Source organism: Dreissena polymorpha, chromosome 9 (assembly GCF_020536995.1).
Source record: "Dreissena polymorpha isolate Duluth1 chromosome 9, UMN_Dpol_1.0, whole genome shotgun sequence".
Classification (NCBI taxonomy): Eukaryota; Metazoa; Mollusca; class Bivalvia; order Myida; family Dreissenidae; genus Dreissena; species Dreissena polymorpha.
The window spans coordinates 66715339-66741987 of NC_068363.1; the positions used below are offsets into that span (position 1 = coordinate 66715339).

The window sequence follows — 26649 nt, forward strand, 5'->3', positions numbered from 1 at the left end:
TACGCACAATATCTACGAGTAAGCGGTCGATAGTCGCATAATTTGGTATAAATTATAATAATAATAATGTTTAATAAATACGCACAATATCTATGAGTAAGCGGTCGATAGTCGCATAATTTGGTATAAATAATAATAATAATAATGTTCAATGTCAAATATCTCTAAAAGCAACAGATGTAAGGTTTCTTCTGATTGGCTAAAACTTAAGGGTCGGTGAAAATTGTACGTCGAAGTACATTTCTCGTTCTACCTAGTAGGTCTTGTGGACTTTCGAAGTAATGGTACGTCATATAGACACTAAGTACTGGTCCTACCCAGGAAACAGTTTGTTTCATCAAATGTCTCAATTCAACTTGACATCTTGCTAAAGCAGTTGCATACATTTCACTGATTTAACATAATCAAAATCATGTGATGTTTCAAATCAATTTTGATTGACAAATTTGACAGGATTTATTTTAATCCAATAAGTTTTAGACTGTCAAATAACACACACTACGTATTGAAAGCCATACCTGGAACTTTCGTCTGTATACCACTGACTTCATCAGAAAAATGATTTCTACTGTTGGGAAACGTTAACACCGCTTATTGTCGTCTTATTTATTATCAATGTACAATTATGTGTAACAGCATTACAACACACTAGTTTCGCAATTAAAATATTCAATAAATACAGGTATCTTGCAGGTTTCTAATTTTCTTTCGCAAACTATTGTTGAATAGTTTAAATTTTGTCGCCACTTAAAAACTAGCCATTTTGTAGCAATTCTTAAATCACAGTCTAAACTGCACACACTTAGCTCTATTGTTACAATTTGAATGCAAATATTAGAATGCATCATGTTATATCATCCATATTTTTTATTTAAACATTCAAATAACACATAACACAGTACATATATAAAAAGGTATGTGGTGTTGTGTGAAGATACAAAACACTTCACATCATTTATTTGCACATAAAATAATAGTTACAAAATATGTAATACTAAAACGCTGTCATCAACATACAGTACAAGAATATTTACGTATATGAAATTACAAAGTGGTGTTATTTTATTACCCTTTTCAAAATTAACAATGCTGGTTTTGTACTAGCCATAAAACATTTATCATGGATTAAAGCGAGATTATACGATTTTTTATATGTGTTTAATTGTAATATATTGATGAAATATGTTACAATCACACAAAATAAGCAAGAAAAAATATACATTAAAGCAGAATTTCATAACAAGCAGCAAAGACAAATTAGCACATCGAGCCGATTATGACGTACATATTTTCCTACAATAACCGAATCATTCGTCTTTGTATTAGAATCGGAGTTAGTGTTTGTGTGTCGTATGAATAGATATCGTTGCAGGAATTCAAATAAACCGTTAAACTAAATTTAGATTCACATCGTATATGTATGGTATACATGCTGGCGAATTCGGCTGTAAAGCTGTTTTCAATTTCAGAAATAAATATCTGGCTTATTTCGCATTTTCGACATATGTTCTTCTTAACTTTTATTTTAATTTATATTGAAATGTATATATAATAAGTTTTTTACACATTTTATATAAAAGCATAATATTTGACAAAATCATATAATCCCGCTTTAACAAGTAACAACCAATTTATTAATTACACAATAGAACGGCAATCATATTACTTGCATTATGCATTTACTAAACAAGCTATTTGCTACTGTTTAGAATAACACTATCTTACTAAAAATGATCACAACAGGTACTTAGTGCTTTTACATACTTGTGGTAAGTTTTGTATTACTAGTTTGACATTTATTGGCAGACACTTGTCGATATACAGACTAAATTTGCATGGGAACTTTCATTTTTTTCAGCATAATTGCCTTCAAATTGTTAATTTAACAACTCTTTGACATTGTTTGCACATCTGATCTTATTATACCATAGCTGTTTTTTGTTTATAGATAGACAGATATAGACTTTAAAAAGCACTATAAAAGTTCACACATGTTCCATCCAAGTAAACCAACAGAACCAATAGAGATCACCCCAGATAATAACTGTGTATATAGCTTGGAAATTTTGATAGTTCAGGAAACCCTCCTTTGTTGATTTCTGTAAACCAAAACTGTCAGTTTTCCTGGATAGAATGGCTTGTATGATGCCCAGCTCTTGCCTTGGCAGAACAGCTTCTAAAAACGGAAAATCAACAAATATCTTAAAATTTGATCAATAATGCAGACAATTCATATGTCTTGTTTTTCGTTGATTTCGAATCTGAAAGATTTTTTACGTAAGATTGTGGTACGAAAATCCAATGGTATCGGATTTTGTGGTGTTAGGCCTAAACTTATTATAGTGATATGTAACCTTTCGGGATATCGGTAAAGTGCGAGCAGACGAGGTGTAAAAACGTTAAAAAATAAAGCTAAAGACTAAAAAGTTAGATCGGAATAACTTTAAATTTTGTGAAAACATGTGTCTTTGATGGATAAGAACGACAACTTACCAGAATATTGCTCATGATCACACATAAAACTTCTTTCTGAGAGCGAATGAAAAATGCGTCACAAATTCTGACAAATAAACAGTAGGGTCTCGTTATTGAATAACCGCGAGAATACTGGAAGAATAGAGATGCCAACTATAATGTATAATTTTTTTACAAGCGTTTGTGTTTTGTCAGGATAATAATAACAATAAGATATCGAAAAGATCAAAGCAAATAAATTCCACAGAAATCTGAGATTCGGCAATATATTAAAGACGGGTTATGTTCACGTGAATTGTATTGGTAAAGACTGTCACTATATGTAGTGAACCAGTCTTCGGCTTATACCCACTGAAGGTGAGTATTCAGGGGAGATAATTGAGTAATGACTTAATTCTTGAACGGTTGCGACGGCAAACAAATAATGCGAGAATATTTAGTGCGATTCGCTACACAATTATGATGTCATTGATATAATTTGTCCTGAGGCATGTATTTACATGTGATTTAGCATATGTCAAAGTGTTTTTTATTTGATCAAGGTCATAAATAGCATCGCGAAAATATATGTCGCGTAGCAATTTTTTTTGAGACGCATCCCTATGTGGTATTCTTATGCAATTTTATGGTCTTAATTTCCATATGTATGAATGGTCAACGCCCGCGAAAAAGCGGGCTTTTGCCCGTATTAATAAAAAAGGACCAAAATAATCGCAAACGTGATTTCTCGGATATAGTGAGGAACAATATTCCTTGTGGTTTCAGAGAAACATATTTATTTTGAACCCCTCATGGAATAACCAGATTTTACCATTTGGGGCATGATTTGAACACATCTTTTAGAGAACAACAGGGCAATGCAATATTACAAATATTAATCCTTTGAAAATTGTATTTTTTGTGTGTATTTCAGAATTAATTGAGAGGTCTCGCTGCGTCTTCCCGATTGTATCTATGGATAGATCGAATACCAGTTAATTCGGCACCTGGTCACTTCAGTCACTTCGGTACACGGTAGTTATTTCGGCACTTGAATTTGGATTTTTTCGGCACTTATACAGTTTATTAGTACCCAGCACATACATATGTTATATGAGTTTACAAATATATCTACATATAAATGCCCAGGCTGTGGGCAACGTCATGTTTGAGAAAGTGCAAACATATGCGACAACCTGAACAAATAAATAGGTTCAACAAACATTGTGATAAAAGATAATGTTATGCACTTTTGTTGATTTAATTTTTATCAAGGTGTTTGCCAGGTGGCTATTTTTGAAACTGTTTCAGATAATTGTAATTAGTTTTCCAAGATTGCAAAGAACAGTTTCATTTTTTTCATTCACCGGTAAGTCAAATTTTACACAGTTTACGTTCTTTCGATATTTCTTAAGAAGATTTTTGTTTCGTGGCTCATGAACAGATGTGCATTTGAAAAGGTAATGGTATTCGTCACCGATTTCGTTTAAATTGCGAGTTTTAAATTTTCGATCATTGCGGTAAATATTTGACCATCTTAATTTTTCTTTTGGCAAAAGATTTTTACACATTATAAAATTGACAAAATGTCGCCTATAGAAACCAGGCAAGATATCTAGATAGGTTTCATATTTGTTTTCATTTAAATATATACGGTACTGTAAAGCCTTAGAAGAATTGTAAACTTGAGAGTGCCACGACCTGTCTATATTGGTATTTAAAGACTGTTCAACAAGACGTAGCAGGACCTCTTTGGAACCATCAAACATTTGATTGAACCAGATATAACTATAAGACCGCATTCATCCAGGATTAATTTAACAAAATCTAACCACTTGTATGCCGAGTCTCTATTAACATTATCAGAATGCATAAATTTATACAACAGTTTGTTAGGATTTACAATAATTTTATACCAGAAACCAATTACTCGTGTTTTTTTTACCTCCGTTACTATTGGAAATCTACCAAGATCGCCATATAACATAACATGCGGAGTTGAAGTTTTGACATTTATATGTATTTCAAATAATCAGTATGGACTTTTTCTAGTAAGTGCACATAAAATTTCCCCACACTTCACACCCATATGTTAAAATAGGTACAACATTAGCGTCAGACCTTTTAATCTGACAATCAATAGAGTAATAAAGATTTCTTATTGTTTTCTTCAAACTAAACATTGTCTTTTTAGCTTGCTCACACATGAGTGTCTTTGCAGAAGCAAATTGTCTATTTTCAGTGAAAATTATTCCTAAATATTTAAAAGAGTCAACAACTTCTATTTGCTTTCCATTGACTGAGAAAAATCTATTTCTTTTAAATTTATCACCCAAAACAATAATCTTAGTTTTATCAAAATTTATCTCAAGTTTCCAGTTGCAACAATATTGATAAAATGTTTCTAGTTCTGAATTTAATTCATCTTCTTCGTTGGCAAATAATACAGTATCGTCAGCATACAGAATCATAGCTAATCTAAGATACATATCTAAAATTTGATCACATATATCAACACTTACATTGTTATTAGAAAGTAAGCAATTTTCTACATCATTTAAGTTAAGAGAAAATAGGGCAGGTGAAAGTTTATCACCTTGGATTACACCTTTTGCACATGTAAAATATTCTGAATATGTATGGTTTACAAAAACGAACGATTTTATACCGTCGTACATGTTTTTAAGAATATAAAGCTACCGTCAAAAAAGCTACTTAATATTTTTCTCCACAGGCCGACCCTCCAGACTGAATCAAACGCCTTCTGAAAATCAACAAAACAGCAAAACAACTTTTTCTTTTTACGTTTACAAATTTCAGCCAGAGCATGCAACATGCAATAGTTAGACGCTTCTGCACTAAGTTTTTTTTAAGTACCTTAGTTTATAATAAATAAAATGCATTTATTGGTAAATTAAAATATTTCAACATACACGTTATTGTAATCTCATCGCAAAATGGGAAATGGAAATGAATAACAGTTAAATATAAACCTTTGAAAACCACATCGTAATTGTTTAGAAAAATTACATTAGATTTTAATAAATAATGATTTAAATGAATGTATTGTTAATATATTATATATTAAAAAATATTACACCGTGTATTGTATTGCCATCGACCCTTACGCTTCGACACCAACTTCGTTTTTATGCCCCCGGTAGGGTGGCATATTGTAGTTGAACTGTCCGTCAGTCAGTCAGCCTGTCCGTCCGTCCGAAAATTTAAACATTGGCCATAACTGTTGCAATATTGAAGATAGCAACTTGATATTTGGCATGCATGTGTATCTCACGAAGCTGCGCAATTTGAGTGTTGAAAGGTCAAGGTCATCCTTCAAGGTCAAAAGTAAAAAAATACAATCCAAGGGAAGTAATAAGCTTTAAAAGGGAGATAATTTCACAACCTGTCAAATGATATATTTAAATTTTATTTCAAAGAGGCGAAATAGGGGGCATTGTGTCAGGTCGAACCTCAAAGACCTCGTGAAGAGGCCGGTAGGACCTGTAAATAAACTCTGATTAAAAAAAAAGGGCATTGTGTTTCTGACAAACACATCTCTTGTTTAACCTAAGTAATTACCCGGTAATATATATTCTTGATATATTAATTAGGAACATAAAAATAAGGCAAACACGTCGAAATTGTTGTTTTATTGTTCTAGTTAGAGTGATATACTAAAATGTTCCTTTATTTAACTAAGCGAGACTATTATGCCGCAAGCAGTTATAGTTCAAAAAGACAGACAATGCAACAAAACACACTCAACATTTTACACAGTATGTGTTAAAATATTTATACATTAATTTGAAACAAAAAGAATACAAATGTAAATTGCATACCAACAAACATTTCAAACTTTTAATTTCAAGTCAATACAGCATTTTTGATGCATAAAAACAAATCACAAATTACTTATACATGAATATGAATATGACTTTCATATTGGAAATCTAGCAGAAGCTTCAATTACGAATGGAAAAAGAAAGAATCCGTTCAAAATTTTAACATTTGGCAACATATTTTTAAAGTAAAAATATACACACACACACAAGCGAAATCGTCTTGAAAAATAAAGATACAAAAAATGTCGGCAAAATTACGTTGATCATTATAGTAGAAACACGTAATGTAAACTATTATATAATTATACTCACATTGATTTTACAAAAAAAAATCTAATCTGACAATGAACTGGTCAAACCCGAGTTCCGAAATGACACTTTTTAGGGTGCCGAAGTAAGCTGGTGCCGAAGTGAATATATTCCGATAGATCTGCCCTTGTAACTTTTCAGATGAAAAAAAAATAATGTTGAGCTAAAATAGGTCAGGCTTACCCAGGCAGTCCGATATTCGCCGAAGATATAATATTATGAAATTGACAAGTGCACGATGGCCAAGCAACCCCTAATGTACTCTGGTAGAAAGACCTAAATGTGGAACGGCTCCTATTTACATTTGAGAGCTGTTCACAACTGGTGATGGTCGATACAGACTAAGATCAATGGATGTGATTATCACTTCAACATCACAATAGCTGTTAACAAAGATAGCTGAAATATTAATAGCAGTACAGATAATTGGACCCAAGTAGCGGAATGCCTTTCCAAGAGACATAAACTACACCCATAGCAAATTTCAGTTAGAAATCAACTAAAAACGCATTCTTTTCGCATATTGTATGACAATTAAGCTTGTTTAATTATAGAACTGTGTACAGCGTAATTGCATATTGTCAATTAATTTTTGCGCTATATAAGTGTACTTGTATGTGTAATTTAGATATCAATAGATGAAGGAGATATCAAATATCATATAATACAGAGGTAGCCTAACATATATAAGTAAAGATGAAGGGGATATAAAATATCATATTATACAGAGGTAGCCTAACATATACAGTATAAGTAATTTGGAAGCCAAATATGGGTGGGATTACTGTTAAAAAGTTAGTATGCTTTATTTGTTACGTATGGCAGGGCTTTTATTTTATTGTCATGTATTCCCACCATACTTATTTGCATTAAATTAGATTGTCAGTAGTTACGAAGTGGTAAGGGTATACATCTATAGTGGTTATATGAATACTTTATGATTGAAATACTATTAAATGCTTTAGATGAATCGGTATACTTTTAACATTGTATACTTAAGAGTACCAGGGCTACTTTAAAGAAGAACCTGAACTGACAATTGAGCTTCCACGTTTGGTCATTGTCAGCTAAGTTTCTAATTAAAAGTACCCAGGGTACTCTTTAGTATACTCATAAGTACCATGGGTACGGAACATATACAAAAAAGTACCATAGGGTATTGCCGGATGCTTGTAAGCGTATTTCCGTACCTATGGTGCTTTTAAGTAGTACCTGGACCAACAACAACCAATGGAGCAGTCGTGGGTGCTAAATTCACTTTTTAGTTGTTAGCTTGCGAGCAACTAAGGTAAGTACTACGCGTTGCAAGTCGGTCTGCTCTTAACTACTATAAGAACGATAACCACCGCACCTGCCTGTGCACACTGATTAGCCTGTTTATACATCACCACTGGTACACTGCAGACATTGAGTGCGTGTATTTAATCAAAAGTCTTTAACAGCTTGGCCAGTTTTTCATTGAAATCTGTATATATTGGCTGCGTTCAGGGAAAACGGCGCTTAATGCATGTCAAATAAGTGGGGTCCCAGATTAGCCTTGCACACTGATTAGCCTGTGCGGTGCACACAAGCTAATCAAGGACTTCACTTTCTGATTTAATAGTGTTTTTCGTTTGAAGAGAATCTCTGGTAAATTAATCTCTGATGAAAATTAATGCATATGCATTAATCCCTGTTTTTCCAAAATGAAGCGTAAGTGATCTTTTCTATTAATGATTTGAAAAAAGAAAAGATAAAAGTGATAATAACTTCAAAGTTACCTCGCCGAAAAGGCAAATAAACAAAATCACTTTTAAATCAAATAAACAACCAATGAGTTCTACATTTTTACCTTGTGGCATTTTTATTTTTTATTTTTTTTATTCAATATAATACATACAATGTTTACATGTATATGATCTTACAACAAAGTGATTGTACAAAGCAATACTGTTCAGACATGTTATACAAGATATGCTAATATATATAATTTTTTGGTTTCCTTAAGATTAAAAAAAACTGGGTTAATATGTTTTTTCTTTGGTTGTTTGTGATAGGTGTTTTTTTAAAGGAGAAAAGAAAAGAACAATAGAAGAAAAGTTATGAAAAATGATGAGTTGTTAAAAGTGGGAAGAAAGCATAATGGACTTGTGTGTTTTGTTGCATATTCACAATGATCTTATAAGATTAAAAAAAAATACAAAAATATTTTAGAAAGATAAACTAACATTAGAGTGAAAATGTATATAATTGTACAAACATTATGAGAATTAAATCCGATTCCATTTTTGTTCAAAGATTTGTTATGTGTCATTACTGAGGGCTATTGTGGCATTTTTTTTAGTAAACGTCTAAAAGGGACCTTTTCACACTTTGTCAATAAATGCTTAATATTGATAAGTGTAAACATTGAATCTTAAAAGCTCCATTCACAAAACAAGAATAAAATTAAAGAAACAAAAAAGTTACCCTAAACTGGGCTAGAACCACTGACCCCTGGAATAAAAGTCTATCGTTTAGACCACTCGGCCATCCGTGCTCAAAAGTTTTGTTCAGGGAATTTCCATCATGAAATTATTTTTCTTAGTATGATAGGTATTCGATGTTCAAACAATATTCATTGTATATGATGGTGTTTGCAAATTGTCTTCATATTCATTTCTCATTACCATTTTCAGTATACTTCTATGCTTTCAGAACGTCGAAAAAGGGCCATGTTGTTATTATTTTGTCTAAGTTATCTCTATAAAATAAGTAGGATGATAAAAAGTGCACACACATCTCGACCCGTGCGTTATGACACTCTCTTGGGAGGTAGGTGGTACTTGCGTTGGAGCAAGAGACAAGGCTCAGTGTGCTAAACTAATCCAGATAAGCTCTAACAATTCACTTAAGCAGATCAACACTCTACCAACCCGACAAGGAAGGATACTAAACATATTATTAATAAGTCATCCGACCTTAATTCAATGCCATATTACCTGCCCCCCCCCTCCCGTCGTTTGGACTGAGTGATCATGATTTTCTATCAGTTGTTACCAGAAAATTACTGCAAATTATTAGCAAGAAAGCCCCAAGAACCGTCTTCAATTACAAAGAAGCAGATTGGATTAAAATACGGAAAGATATGTTAGATTTTGGTGCCACTTATCTTCAATCGGCTTCAACAAAAAAAGTAGAAGAAAATTTGACTTACTTTAAAGATGCATATTCTTCCATGGAAAAAAACATTCCAAAAAAGTACTAAAAGGTAAACCAGACATACCATGGATGACACATAAATTAAAATGCATGATACGTATAAAAAACATAAACTGTACAATAGGACCAGGGTTTGAAAAGCGACCAAGACAAAGAAACATTTCTTAAATACAGAAAAACTGTTGGAAACGATTTACACATATCTTACTATAATAACATCAGTAAACTGATAGACCCAGAAAAGGACTGAGCTGGTAAAAACTCTTATAAGTACATCAAGTCCAGGAAACAGGCCACTATGAGCATAGGCACTTTAAAAAACAACGGACGTATTGGTGAAAGCGCGAAAGAAAAGCCGAGATACTCAACGAACAATTATGCTCTGTATTCACTAAAGAAGACCTTGATAACAAAGAAAGGTTGTTCACCACACCCAACCATGCCAGCTATCCAAGTTACAGCCCAAGGAATGTCAAACAGCATCAAACGGCTGAACGAAAAAAAAGCAAGTGGTCCAGATAAAATGCCAGTCGTAGCGCTGAAAGAAACGTCGGAAGAGATAACACCAATCCTACAGAACCTATACCAACAATCACTAGATACTCATGATATACTAAAAGACTGGAAGCAGGCCAATATAGTACCAAACTACCAATCTTTAAGAAAGGCGACCTAACAAAACCGTCAAATTACAGACCTGTTAGCCAGACTGCAGTTGTCTCAAAAATGCTTGAACACATAGCAGTCTCTCAAATAATGAAACATCTAGATGGTAATAACATACTTCTTGAAAATCAACATGGGTTCCGTGCTCAAAGATCGTGCGAGTCGCAATTACTACTGACAACCGACGAAATTTCCAGATATATGAACCAAGGTCTCCAGGTGGATATGGCGATAGTCGATTTTGCCTAAGCGTTCGACATCGTAGACTAGCCGAAAAACGTCTTTCTACGGCATACGTAACAACACCTTGTCCTGGGTGAGTAACTTTTTAAATGACCGATTACAACAAGTTGTCATAGATGGCGAATCTTCTAACCTAACCCGGGTAACTTCAGGTGTACCGCAGGGAACCGTTCTAAGACCAACATTATTACTTCTCTTTATAAACGTCATTGCCACCAACATATCGTCGTCCATTCGTCTATTTGCCGATGACTGTGTCGTATATACACCGATAAGACCCCAAGATGATCACAGTTTGCTTCAGAACGTTTTAAACACCCTGGGCGATTGGAGGAGTACTACCTGGCAGATGCAATTCAACATTTACAAATGTGCAATTATGAATATAAGTACAAAGACAAACATCTTTAAATATGACTATATAATTTAAGGAAAGTCTCTTGAAATTGTTTAAAACTACCCCTACTTAGAAGTTGAACTCAACGAGAAACTGAAATTTAGCCTGCACATTGACAATATCACAGCAAAGGCCTCCAGTGCCTAAGGATTCTTGAAACGCCATCTAAGACATTGTCCTAAACAAGTTAAAGAACGTGCCTACTACACATTACCATGAAACATAAAACTAAATCACCCTGTAAAATTATACGTTCGATGTCAAAACATCCGGGCACCAACTCGGAAGTAGCATTGGCTCATTGATTAATGCATCTCAAAAAAGAGGTGGCGCGCGTGATTAACGGCCGTGATATTGGGTTGTCAATATCGTATTGTTCAATTTCAAGAACAGCATTGCAGTTCTATTTCAAATTTCGAATGTCGTTTACAGATTAGCGAATAAACCACTCGTAGTTTCGTTTATTATATAGATGGTCATAACATAATTGACATAAGCTCGATTGCAAAACCGCCATAAGGTTATCTTCACAGTATAACTCTCATCAGAGCATTACACTATAACTCGCATGACAGATTTTTTCCTGGTATCTATGTTTCAAAGCCACATGTGCGCGAAGCGGCCGAGTACGCGGTAGATGACAGCCTGTATATATGAATATTTTCTCATTCTCCATTGTGTGTGTGTGCGTGTGTGTGCGGGTGTGTCAATTTAAGCTTACATTTGATTGTAGTTTATAATGTATTATGAGCTGACACGTGCACTTTCAAGCAGTCTTGCTATTTACTTTTGAAATAAATGTTTCAGAAATTTCTTGGTGTAAATTCCTGTCTGCTCCACCTGGTCATTATCTTTGCGAAAGTAAAAACTTGTGAACATCTCAGAAGTCACTGTTTTCCAATCTTCACGAAACTTGCTCCGAATATATGTTTTAATGACACATCGGTCACTTTTGTAAATGGTTCCTCTAAGGTGACATACGTGGCCATAAAGAGTGGGGAAGTTTTCCTTACGCCAATATATTGAAGCCGTGTGAACTCTTCATAAGCCACGTTTGCTCAATCTTTATCAAAACTTGCAAGGAACATTTGATCTAATTTGATGATATTTCTGTCAACTTCGAAAGTGGTATGTTGAAAATCAGGGTTTAATTGTCCTTATATGAATATCGTGAGGCTGGATATGCGATACCAAAACATAATGTTCAGTCTGCACAGGCTAATCAGGGACGAGACTTTCCGCTTTTATGTTCCGTTTCAAGAAAGTCTCTATTTTTATTAAAAATCAAGTTAAGGCGGAAAATGTCGTCCCTGATAAGGCTGTGCAGACTGCACATGCTAATCTGGGACGACACTTTACGCACATGCATTAAACCCCCTTTTCACAGAGCACGATTCATATATTTTATATAAAAACGTTTAATATTCACCCATTAAATGAATAATTAAAGCGAGTATGCACGATTTTGTCAAATATTAATGAATTTATATTAAATGTGTAAAAAAAACTTATTATACATAAATTTTATTATAAATTGAAATAAAAGTTAAGAAGAACATGTGTCGGAAAAAGCGAAATAAGCCAGGTATTTAATTCTGAAATCGAAAATGTCTGAACAGTCGAATTCGCCAGCATGTATATCATACATGTACGATGTGAATCTAAATTTTGTTTTACGGATCATTTTAATTTCCTGCAACGATATCTATTCATACGACACACGAACACTAACTCCGATCCTTATAACAAGACTAATGCTTTGGTGATTGTAGGAAAATATGTACGAAATATCTTCGTCACAATCGGCTCGGGGCGCTGATTTGTCTTTGCTGCATTTAATGAAATTCGTCTTCAATGTATACTTTTTCTTGTCTATTTTGTGTTAATGTAACATATTTTTATCAATATATTACAAATTAACACATATTAAAATCGTGCATTCTCGCTTTAAATTTGATTTAAAATGGTAATCAACAATTTTATTGGACATATCTGTATTAAAACAAAGTTTGTAGAGTTTAAATCAAACACAATTATAACAATGTTGCATTAAAATATGATTTCTTGTGCACACACAAGAAATAATGCTCCTTTAGAAATTATGCCATTCTTCCGCAAGGGTTGTTTTGCACGCTGAACTTTATAAAATTAGATGACGTGTGGATAAAGGGCGTCTTTTATTTTTTTAACCAAATCATGATGGCACGCATTAGCAAAAAATATTGTTTCGATCAAACTTGAGGGGAAACCAAATGGTTTTGTGACCGTTTAAAGTTTGGACCTAACTGTTTTGAGACGGATTGGAATATATGTTGGTCTATGAACCAAAAAAGAAAATATTAATTTATATAGCTTTGTAAGTTACTTGTCGTCGTTGGACATAATTACAGCAGATTATTATCACTTTTCGTACATATTGCCTGCTCACAAAACTAGTATATCATAAATTAAAAGTACATACAAGAGTGCCAGTATTGCCCTCAATCACTAACCTGAGTTAATTGATCATAACATGATAATCTTGTCTTTGATCACCGCTGATTTAACCATGGTCATTTTATTTGTCAAGATCACCATTTCACTATTGTCATTAAAATGAGCCTTGAGGGCTGCTTCTAGTGTAGTTACACGGACCTTTTTGACCCTGTGACCTTTTCCATTGGACACATCTGATCTAGATTCAAAATCGGCCTTAATCGTGTCAAAATCAACATTCTGACAAAGTTTCGTCCATATTTACGCAAAACTTTTGGTAAAAATGTGGGCTCTAAGGTGGTTACTAAGTTTTTCTAAGACTTGACATCATAAATTGTTTGTTATTTTGACGCACGTGATCCTGATTAAAACTATACTTAAAGATTGCCACTTTTAATATTCCGACCAAGGTGCACCACGATTGAGTCAAAATTGTGGCTTCTAGAGTGGTAAAAAGTTGTTCTATTACTTGACCTGATAATCTAGATTTGACCTTTGCCAAGATTTTAGTCTGGCCAACACGCATCAAGATTGGACTAAAAAAGTTAGGCATCTAGATTTGTTTCGAGCGTAAAGTTGACGACGAGCTATGCACGGCACACGACGCACGAAAAAGACGATTAACACCGGACGTATAGTGACAACAATAATTTCCCACGAGAATTTCGTGCTCATATGAGCTTAAAAACGAAAAATAAAAAAGTTTAAAACCAAATAAAATAAGAAATAACTAACAATAAAACAACACCATAAATGCTTTAACATTTACACCAAACTTCGGTTAAACATGTCCGATAACAAAGAATTGCCAACATGAGGGAGGAAATGTTTCAATTAAAGGCATTCCACACCCTGATCCTCTTCGTGAACGCAGTTGTGTAAACTGGTGTAGCTACACTGGGTCAATGTAATCTCGGAGCCCGCGCAGAGGACGTCATCCATCAGTATTGGACCAGCGCCCATCCCGAAATATGCCATGTCCCTGGTCACCCCGGTACTTCCGCTATGAAATTATGATAATGTTAGGTCAATAAAAACGTCGATAAACATGTTTATATAAGACTATAAGAATTGCAAATTAAATGGTATATATTGTCTTCATTTTCGTGTTGATATTGAATGTATTAATAATTAAAATATAAACACAACGAGCAGTGTATACCAATCAAACAAGACATATATATCAATGGCTTTAAATGCATTATAATTTCCTTAGTTATTCTATTGTTTGCTTCATAACTTCATTTTTACTGGAAACACTTATTAGTTTAATAACAAGAGCTGTCACCATAGGATGACTTATGCCCCCTATAAATGCTTGATAGAAGTTATGAGCTTTTTTCGAAACCTAAACGCAGATTTCGAAACCTTAACGCGGACCCTAAGTTCAAAGTCAAAGTCACAGGGGTCAAAATGTGTGTGCGTATGGAAAGGCCTTGTCCATATACACATGCATACCAAATATGGAGGTTATATCTCAAGAGACATAGAAGTTTTGAGCATTTTTCAAAACCTGAACGCAGATTTTAAAACCTTAACGCGGACCCCAAGTTCAAGGTAAAGATCGCAGGGGTACAATTTTGTGTGCGTATGGAAAGGCCTTGTCCATATACACATGCATACCAAATATGAAGGTTATATGTCAAGGGACATAGAGGTTATGAACATTTTTCGATAATAAAAGCAGATTTGAAAACCTAACCGAGGACCATAAGTTCAGCGTCAACGTCACAGGGGTCAAACATTTTGTGCGTATGTAAGGCCTTGTCCATATACACATGCATACCAAATATCAAGGTTATATGTAAATGGACATAGAAGTTATGAGCAATTTTAGAAACCTAAACGCATAATCCGAAACGTAAACGCGGACCCTAAGTTCAAGGTAAAGGTCGCAGGGGTACAATTTTTTGTGCGTATGGAAAGGCCTTGTCCATATACAAATGCATAGCAAATATGAAGGATATATGTCAATGGACATAAAAGTTATGAGCATTTTTAAAAACCTAAACGCTGATTTAGAAACCTTAACGCGGAACCCTAAGTTCAACGTGAAGGTCACAGGGGTAAAAATTAGTGTGCGTATGGAAAGGCCTTGTCCATATACACATGCATACCAAATATGAAGGTTATATGTCAAGGGACATAGAACTTATGAGCAATTTTCGAAATCTAAACGCAGATTTCGAAACCTTAACGCGGACCCTAAGTTCAACGTGAAGGTCACAGGGGTCAAACATTTTGTGCGTATGGGAAGGTCTTGTCCATATACACATGCATACCAAATATTAAGGTTATATGTCAAGGGACATAGCAGTTATGAGCAATTTTCGAAACCTAAACGCAAAGTGTGACGGAAGGACGGACGGACGGACGAACGGACAGAAGGACAGACGGACGGACAGTCCGATCAATATATGCCCTCCTTCGGGGGCATAGAAATTGTTATACTGTGCGCAAACGTCGGACACGGACGATTACCTGTAACCAAACATTCTGCAAGTTACGTCCAGATTAAGGGTCATTTGATACCCATATCCGTTACCATAGTCGTAGTTGCCCCAGCTATCGTCACACACCGTTCCCCATGTACCCCCGATGTTGACCTCGATGCGCCCCATTTTGGGGTGACACACCCCAGCCCCGCCACCGTCACACAGACGCCACGACGTCCCATCAGGCTTGGTTACCGCGTTGGTACAGGCGCCGATGCAGACAATGTCTGTGGAGCGTATATTGTAAGTTACCGTATAACTGTATGGGATTAATACATTTTAAATGTAGTATTTATTCAACATAGAAATACATGAATTATAAGGTCAGCACGCCGTCGTTTGGCCTATTTAACGTACTACGCATTTTAGAAATTGTCATACATATACTGACGTCCGCTTGTACACAAAACAATGAATACACATTAACGTCTTAGTTTTAACAAAGCGATTATCGCAGAGAGCTATTTCTTATTGTCTCAAAATTCTAACTCCTAACTGTTGTATACTGTCACGTACATCATATAATAATGTATCTTTATTTCTTAATTACAGATTTTTCTGACATCGTTCAATCAAAGGTCTCTCTTGCAATGCCTGCACACTAATAAGAACAAAGTTTGGCCAAATGTGATTGTTAAAAAAAATACGAAAACTCTTTTACTTACATAATAATAAAGGTTTCGCAAAGTGCAGCGTGTCTTCGGTCTGAAACACACATGTTCTCAATTTAGGATGGTATGGGAGTAAAAAAATTAACATTCTAGCGAAATTATTAATGCTCTTCCTTATTAATAGTTATAACCATAGTGGTTTTAGTAGAACAGTCCTACCAATTCTTTATCTTTAAGAAATTATATTATTTCTACGTTGTAATGATTGTGTATGTTTGTTAACAACCGAACTCGACTCTTTTTTGGAAAACTGTATCAAATTTTATAAATATATGACAATATTTACATTCGCTACTGTTCATGATTTGTTCACAACGTGCTGTTTAAATTGCTATTAACGATGAGAAAGTCGTTTCACTTCTTTAATTCTACGCTCATAAGAACATTTTGAAATGCAATTATTCTCTTCGGTTTGAAAATCTGAACTTTTTTCATTTCATTTAAAAAAAAGAATAAATTATCTTCAATAATATCCGCTGTTTGCATTTTTCAAAACATATATATTATGCATTGTAATTGTTCTTACGTGAAAATAATTTCTCGCAGAAAGTATGACACGTATTGCTTATGTTTTCTGTAATTGTCTTGTTGTTGTTTTTAAATTGTACACAGACGCCTTTAAACAGTTTAGGGGTATTTTGGATAGTTTCGATGACTGGCGATGATGTCAGGCTTAGTGAATATTGACGTCGATTTACCGTCTCCTCCGCGTACACCACGTGGTCCCAGTTAGCGCAGTCCAGCGTTCTGTTCGCGAACTTAACTTGGTTCAGACGACACCAGGACGCCGTCTGGCGCCACAAGAACGCCACGCACGTGGGCCCAGCGTCTACGCATTTCATCTGGCATTTCTCTTTGCTTGTTATCTGGAATTTATATTATTTTTAAGCACACGAAAGAGAGAAAATATCGCAGTTTGTAATTAAAGGGGCCTTTTCACAGATTTTGGCATGTAATGAAGTGTGTCATTAAATGCTTTATATTGATAATTGTAAACATTGGATCTTAAAAGCTCCAGTAAAACAAAAAAACAAGAATAAAATTAAAGAAAGCAAAAAAAAGTAACTCTCAACCGGACTCGAACCACTGACCCCTGGAGAAAAAAGTCAATCGCTAAGGCCACTCGGCCATCCGTGCTCATACAATGAGTGATGTATTTTATACTTTATATAAGCAATCCCAGAAGTATCACAAAATATAACGACAACAGACTTCTACGTATTATTCGATCGTTTCGCGTTACAAATCTTTATAATTTTCAGGGTTTTAAATCGTCACACGATGTTATGTATTACTGTTTCCTTACAAATATCATAACTACAACAAATAATTGCGATTCTGAAACATTTTTTTTATTTTTGTCAATATACCAAAGCGTGAAAAGGCCCCTTTAATATAATGTTTGGAAGATAAAAAGTTCAATTCCAGCGTAGGGAGTGAACAAATGGGTATTATTTTAATCTCATCAGACCGCAAAAAACACAATGAGACATTCAGAATAAATGAATATACTTTATATATATATATATATTATATATATAATATATAAAGTATTTATGTGCATGAAAGCCCTATTTGTGTTTTTTTGTATATATATATATATATATATATATATATATATATATATATATATATATATATATATATATACCAATACATAGTGCCAGTTACGCGGTCTCTGTAGTTTTCAGACTGTACTTACGAGGTCAATATAAAAAACGGGGTCTATATACAACCCCGCAATCTAGGCTCCTTTAATTACTATGAGGGGGGTGTAGGGGAGGTAATGCAATCAAATCTCACAATAAGGTCTTAAATCGAAAACCACAATCAGGTCTGAAATTGAAATTGTATATACCTCGCAAATAAGTTCGCTATATATTTCCTTGTATAAGACGTTAAATAAATGACGTATTTATATACAATAATAATAGTAGGTACCCCTATATACCTTAATTCGTGTTTATATCGGATAAAAAAGGGTATGGAGATACATGTATTTAAAGTGGGAACCCCATAACCTATTTCTAAATCAGAGACCCCGTAACTGGCCATATGTGTGAATATATATATATACATTTGAGTATGGTTTTAGCAAACTTAGTTCCGTAAAGCGACAATACGATCATTTTGTTTCGTCTTGCACTGACACATAGATCTACTAGTAAAGCGAAGTGACCATCGACAAGTTCTCCTACCTTGTAATAATCCCATCCGGAAACTGGTGATCCATAAAGCTGATCCCAGCACGCCGTCTCGTACCTGAACTTCCTGGTTACCACGGTTCTTGTCGTCATCTGGCCGACGGCACCAGAGACGCAGACTAACAAAAGAACGGACACTATACTCGGTGCATTAACCATCTCTAGAAGGCAAAACATACTCCTTATGCTGTTGCTCTATAATAGATGTTAAAAGACGTACAATTCCTCATTTTATATGCGACCATCTACAGTGGCACCCTTGCAAAACGTCCACCACATAAACTGTCAAAAACATAAACAACCAGCTGGTTAATAGCAAGAATAATTAGTCATCGCACATAAATATATGTGTGCGAAATACGAATGAAAACACTATTTTATGATCAAAAACTTATTGTCGTTAGTAAAAGAATACATAACAAATGTATTGCGTTTTGCAGGTATATTTCACTTTTAAAAGTGTCACATGGGCGACTTCCGGTTGACCTCAAATAAATGCGTTGTTATTGCTTGGATAACTGATAATGCAGCGTAACACTGTTGTTTCGGCTTAGGTTTCTTTATCAAATACAGCAGTTTTATGCTCCATCCTCAAATCATTTAGCTACCTGTATAAACTTGAATGACTAATAAACACAGCAAAAAACTGTGTGCAGATGCGAAATAAAAAGCTAATGAGTCTAGAGACAGCAATTGGTTAACTTCGGATTGTTTTCGATTGGCAAAAGTAACAGTAATGTTTGTAAATATTATTCAGTAGCAAGTAACTCCGGAAACTTTACAAGAGACAAATACTTATTTTAGCTAACACTTTCACTTGCAACATACTATAAACATTCATGAACACTTATTAAAACTTGGATCACCGACGGTCAGTGAAAAGCAGTGGGGGTTTAATGGCGAGGATTACCTCACTATTTCCTCAGAATTGATCACAACCAAACCATCTAAATCAGTGCAAATATGTAGAAAGAGCATGGAATGATGAATGTCATAACCTGGCGCGTGAAAAGAATACATTACACAAAATTTAGTGTATTCGTTTTGTCAGTATCGACATCTATTAACATAGGGTATATGTTTTGAAACTACTAATTTAGAAACATAGTCGAACTACAAAAGATATTATACTATCAAGTTAGCGTTGTGTATACAGAAAATTGTCGAACAAACAAGGTGTTAGAAAGATTGTAAATATATTTCATAAACATAGATTAAACAATGGCTGAAATAACATCTGTAAGAGCTACTGATTCCAACCAATTGGACAGAACATTGAGTGTGTGTGCTTCTATTTCGATACTTGTCTATCATAAGCGGTAGTAAATAGGCGATACGAATAAGGGGTCGCTCATTCAACATATGCCTGTATTATATATTATTTGATTGTTGTTTTGTTAATTGTATCTATGTTATGCTCTATTAGGCACACAATCCACCCATGCGGTAGTATACATTATTTATTAATGTAGAACTGCCGTTTCCCCGCGGAATGCTTTTTACATAATTTTAAACGTAGACTTATGCCTCACTTTTATTCATATCGCTTTTTGAACATATAATTATATTGTCAAAATACCCACCATCAGTATTTACCGATGTTAAACAAGTTTTTAAGTAATCTACTCCGGTTCGACTTTTCTATTCCGTATTGTATCAATACTGTATGAATAGACCAAACTCGGCACAATAATTTCAATATTAAATCGATCCTTTATCTTTATTTATCTTTGATAAAGTCAAGTTGAACATCTGAAGAGAGAGTTAAGAGTTTAAAATATGATATCTGGTCTAATTAACTATGCTATGTTCATGTTAGGCGCTGTCACACTGCGAGCGTTCTGAGTGAGCAAATAACCCACACACAAACATAATATAAATATTAATATTTAAAGCTGTCGTTTGCTCCGAAAAATTCAATGATTTCGAAAGCGTGGTTGAACGCATGTATTTGGTAGCGAGTAAAAGTTTTTCTAAACATATATATAAACGCCCATCGCTATGTTTTGGTATATTTATAAAAAAAATGAACATCGTGGTGTAGAAAACGCAACTATAATTAAGCGTGTCAATCAAGATATTTTCATTTATCCTGCCTCTATTGCAAACATTGACCAAATAAGCAAGGTCGAATAAACTAGTTGATATCCGGCAACCGTATTCCTACTCGCCGATGTTCTAATATTTTACCTTTTACAAAATGTACATGCGAAATTCTTGACAAATGTTTTGTAAAAAAACGATAGTAAAAGTTAAAAATGTGTATGAAATTCAAGCAAACATATGGCAATAAAATAATCAATTTTGCCTGTAAATTTATTTGCTCATAACCTTTAACATACGGCGTTTCTTCATTCTATACATAGATGGTGACGTCACTACGTAGTAAGACCGGTGCATTCTATACATACATGGTGACGTCAATACGTTAATGGTGACGTCACTACGTTATTGTCACCTCTATACTAAGACGCATCACATTCCCCTGGTTTGGGGAATTATGCTTCCGCCAAAATAGTTCTGCGTAGGAATCAAAATGTTTATAATGAAAGGAAAATCATTTTTATTGTGTGCTTAAACGGATTGTTGTATAAAGAAATGTTATTCAATTATGTTTAAATGTGATTTTGAATCTTTATTAAGGCTGATAGCGATAATCAGAAGCACACTTACCTAACCTGCTTTCGCTTTCACTTTTCACTCGTAAAAGAAATTCCACCCACAATTCCTTTCGCGTTAGTACACAGGTCAGTAAGACCGGTGTGTACACAATGGTCACCTCTATACTAAGACGCATCACATTCCCCTGGTTGGGGAATTATGCTTCCGCCAAAGAAGTTCTGCGTAGGAATGAAAATGTTCATAATTACGTTTTGCCGTGGAGTTAAAATAATGTAGGAGCGACTGTCCGGGTTGTCAACATAATGTAGCAGCGATTGTCCGGATTGGCAAATTAATGTAGGAGCGACTGTTCGCCCTGTCAAAACCTCGTAGTAGCGACTGTCCGCCCTGCCAAATTTCGCGTAGGAGCCATTGTCCGTAGGAGCGATCGTCCGGATACCTATTTTAATACCATACCTAGATGCTTGTGGTGTATTACAAAATATGAAGTGTTCCCATGAATAAGTAAGGGTGGCTTTGGTTAGTTCTGTAGTAAACAAGCCACGTTTTGTTAAGTCAGGTTTATAAGTGACAAGCCAATGTTCGTCCCAGTTGTTAATCTTCATGATGTCCGTATTTCAATCAAGCTCTCGTCATTTTACGTAACATGAAGAAAACTGTGGTAAGAAAACAAACGTAAATTACAATGTATTTATCGAACGATCAGCAATTTTGTTTAGATAGACAAAGGAAATCAGATGATATAAAACAGGACGTTGGGGTTCTCAAGCTTTGACAGTTTTGTCGTTTGAAAAAGTGGAACAAACAAACACCCTTTTGGTGTTGTCGGATTAATAATTTAGGGGCCGCAAATCGATTATCCCGGTTATACCATTTTGTCCAAAAAATGCCGAACTCGATCAACTGCCGTGGGCAGATCACAAAGGACACTGCTATGGCTTTGTGTGTCTTGAAATGCTTAACATAGTTGATTGGTTATATCAGTAAATCGATTGGTATGCCCAAGAAACGCCGGACTTATAAGTATAGATGAGTTTTTATAGCTTAAGTTAGTATACACATATTTAATGATAACTCGTTCGATAAGTTTTCCCACACAACTAATTAAGGAGACGTGACTGTTATATAAATGAGTGTCTTTGATTCCCATTTTGAACAGCGGAATGGCGTTTGCTAGTCACCACGAGTCTATTAAATTATGTGCAAATAAAGTGTCAAGCGCTTTTAATAATTGAGTTGATGACTGTTTCAACATTTGATAACTAATTTCGTATTGGCCGATTGCTTTAGTAATAATACAATTATTAAATACGTCCTCTATATCGTCTTTAAAAGTTCAAGATTCAAAAGTTTGCAACTTGATGTCTTTGTCATCAATATTCGTAACAGATATAGACGTGTCAATTATCTTTAAAATTTGAAAGTTGAAACGACTGCTCTTTATTATTTGGTGGCTCGATATGGTCACATACGGACGAGTTGTCTTCCACACGGCGTTTGATAAATTTCCAATACATATTTGGTGTGTTGACGATACGATACGGCGTTTTTATCATATATAAGATCGGTTTAAAAATCGTTCTGTTGTATACTTCTTTTTTATCCCCACGTTTTTCGGAGAAAAAGTGGGGATATTGTATTGATGTGCGTCTGTCCGTCCGTCCATCAGTCCGACAGTCCTGGCCACCTGCTCCTCCTACACTATTAGCACTAGAACATTGAAACTTACATACATGGTAGTTATGAGCATATGTGCGACGGTGACAGTGACGGAATTTTGATCTGACCCCTGGGTAAAAAGTTATGGGGGTTGGGGCGGGACCGGGTCAGAGATTTTCACTCATTTTTTTATGTTATTTTACATTAACTTCTTCATTTCTGGACCGATTTACTTCAAATTGATACTGAGCCTCTCTTATGACAAAAAGGTCAATCTCAACTATTCATGGCCGCATTACCAACCCTGGGGCGCCCCGCCCACATAGGCCACGCCAACCCAAAATTGCCCTTTACTAAAATTTCTTCATTTCTACACCGATTTACTTCAAATTGATACTGAACATCACTTATGACAATACAGTCAATCTTAACTATGTAAGGTCCCATTACCAACCCTGGGGCGCCCCACCCATAATAGGCCACACCCACCCAAAATTGTCTTTTACTATAATTTCTTCATTTCTACACCGATTCACTTCTAATTGATACTGAACTTCTCTTAAGACAATACGGTCAATGTCAACTATGCATGGCCCCATTACCAACCCTGGGGCGCCCCGCCCATAATAGGCCACACCCACATGGGCCACGCCCACCCAAAAATGCCTTTTACTATAATTTCTTCATTTCTACACCGATTCACTTCAAATTGATACTGAACCTCTCTTATGACAATACAGTTAATCTAATCTATGCATGGCCCCATTACCAACCCTGGGGCGCCCCGCCAACAAAGGCCACGCCCACCCAAAATTGCCTTTTACTATAATATACTCATTTCTACACCGATTCACTTCAAATTGATACTGAACCTCTTTTATGACAATACAGTCAATCTCAACTATGCATGGCGCCATTACCAACCCTGGGGCGCCCCGCCCACATAAGCCACGCCCACCCAAAATTGCCTTTTACTATAATTTCTTCATTTCTTCACCGATTTACTTCTAATTGATACTGAACATCTCTTATGACAATAAGGTCAATCTCAACTATGTATGACCTCTTTACCAACCCTGTGGCGCCCCGCCTATAATAGGCCACACCCACCCAGAATTGTCTTTTGCTATAATTTTTTCCTTTATACACCCCGATTCACTTCTTATTGATACTGAGCTTCTCTTATAACAATACGGTCAATCTCAACTATGCATGGACCCATTATCAACCCTGGGGCGCCCCTGGGTCAAACATGCGGCGTGGGGATACGCGTCGGCCTCTGCCGCGCCATTTCTAGTGTTAACTATGATTCTGAAATATTTTTATTTGTTCCAATCAGATAATTACATGGTGCAATTACTGTTCTATTATGTAAATCGTTTGCACGGGTCGTATTACGAATGTCGCCGTTTTAACACGGCTTGTCGCCTTATCAAAGTGTTACAAATTTGTTCTGAATCTGTTACACTTGTGGGCTCAGTCATAAGTGTAAACGTTACGAACGATTTATTGTGTCAGAATATCTTATAGTTGATGGTTTGTATGATTCAATTGATCGTCAATTACGTCATCAACAAGCATTAAGGCTCATTGGGTCATTGTCGATCTGAAATGGCTTGAAGTCACCCGGGGGTGACTAGAAGCCGATTCATGTCACCCGTCACCCTGTGGTGACTTCAAGCCGATTTCAGTCATCCGGTCGGCTTAAAGTCACCCCAGGGTGACATGAATCGGCTTGAAGTCACCCTAGGGTGACAAGAATCGGCTTCTAGTCACCCCCGGATGACTTGTGGGCCATTTCAGGTCGACAATGACCCAATGAGCAGCATAAAGTGTTGAGAGATTTAAAAAGCGTTTTTAAAACATACATATTTTATTTATTCCATTTATCGGCGGTCGAAGTTTGTTGCCTGTGTATCCTTGACTTGTAGCCAAATAAATTATTGTTGTATATTTTCAAGTTCTGATATTTGGTGCGGTCGCTGAAAAGAATTTTGTAACTATAAAACAAAAACAGAATATGCTTCCTTGTCTTTTCTAAATGTAATGTCGAAATCACTGATACGTATGACGTTGTCAAGGATAATCAAGGATGATCAGCTGACAGACGTTCTTCGGTAAGACATAAGACGGTAAGAGTGTAATCGGCAAATGTGTGGTGTTGCATTTTTTTAGTAAGCCTATTTTAGCCATTTAACTATGTTCAAGTTGGGAGTAATGGAAACTAATCTGTACTCTTATTGCTGGTCACACACTTCTGATAAATACCAGGTGTAGGCCATCTCTCCGGTGAGGGGTGACTCACATATCTCTTATTTCTGCAAAAAGCTAAAAAATCTTACTACTGCTAATTGCTATAAATCATGGTCACTTCTGAGAATTCCCAGAAATTTGCATATTGCCAGAAATTTGCATATAAATTGCAAATGTCAGAAATTAGCATATTTAAATAGTATATAAAGAGGGTTTTGGAAAGAAAATAGGACGGGCAGGGGGGGGGGGGGGGGGGGTGGAGAATACGACGGGGGAAACGGATGTATGCTTTAAATATATGTTGTTAAAAAGTGCTTTTAAAGTGCAGTCTTTTATACGTGTTTTTTCTTATCATGCTAGTGTATTTCTGAGTTTATTTCTTAGTGTATTTTTTTTTTATAAAAGTGTTAAGGGTGAGAAATTGCCCAAACTAATCCATGTTGTTTTGGGCCATGCGCCAACTGACCGTGGGGAGAAAACGGTTACACTGGTGTACAGTGGTGGGATTTTTGTGAAATTTATTTTTACAGATGTATGGACTTTAACACGCGAAACTTCAACGATTTCTGTGAAATTTATTTTTACATATGTATGGAGTTTAACACGTGACACTTCAACGATTTCTGTGAAATTTATTTTTACAGATGTACGGACTTTTACACGCGAAACTTCAACGATTTCTGTGAAATTTATTTTTACAGATGTATGGACTTAAACACGTGACACTTCACCGATTTCTGTTAAATTTATTTTTACGGATGTATGGACTTTAACAAGCGAAACTTCGAGGATTTCTGTGAAGTTTATTTTTTACGGATGATTGGACTTTAACAAGCGAAACTTCGAGGATTTCTTTGAAATTTATTTTTACGGATGATTGGACTTTTACACGCGAAACTTCGGGGATTTCTTTTAAATTTATTTTAACGGATGATTGGACTTTTACACGCGAAACTTCGGGGATTTCTTTTAAATTTATTTTAACGAATGTATAAACTTTAACACGTGAAACTTCGATTATTTCTTTTTTGATGCAGTTTTGCGAAACTGTTACAGTTTAAACAGAATGCCCTGTGATCCAACAACATGGGATTGTTACAGCACTGAAACCGCACTGGAAAATGTGCCTCTTAAAGTCTGCAGTGTTTGTTTAAAATATCGTTTAACATGGTCAGA

At 35.2% G+C, this 26649-nt stretch overlaps 1 protein-coding gene across 1 annotated transcript; it reads right to left on the minus strand.

Annotated features, from left to right (window-relative positions):
- Nucleotides 1-14321: 14321 nt before the first annotated feature.
- Nucleotides 14322-21771, minus strand: LOC127846687 (CD5 antigen-like). Its single transcript, XM_052378169.1, has 6 exons — nucleotides 21613-21771; nucleotides 18934-19058; nucleotides 17434-17601; nucleotides 16730-16769; nucleotides 16051-16291; nucleotides 14322-14572 (listed from the first exon to the last, which is right to left on the minus strand). Exons 1-6 carry the CDS (start codon nucleotides 21734-21736, stop codon nucleotides 14404-14406), a joined length of 867 nt encoding a protein of 288 aa, XP_052234129.1. The 5' UTR covers nucleotides 21737-21771; the 3' UTR covers nucleotides 14322-14403.
- Nucleotides 21772-26649: the final 4878 nt, after the last annotated feature.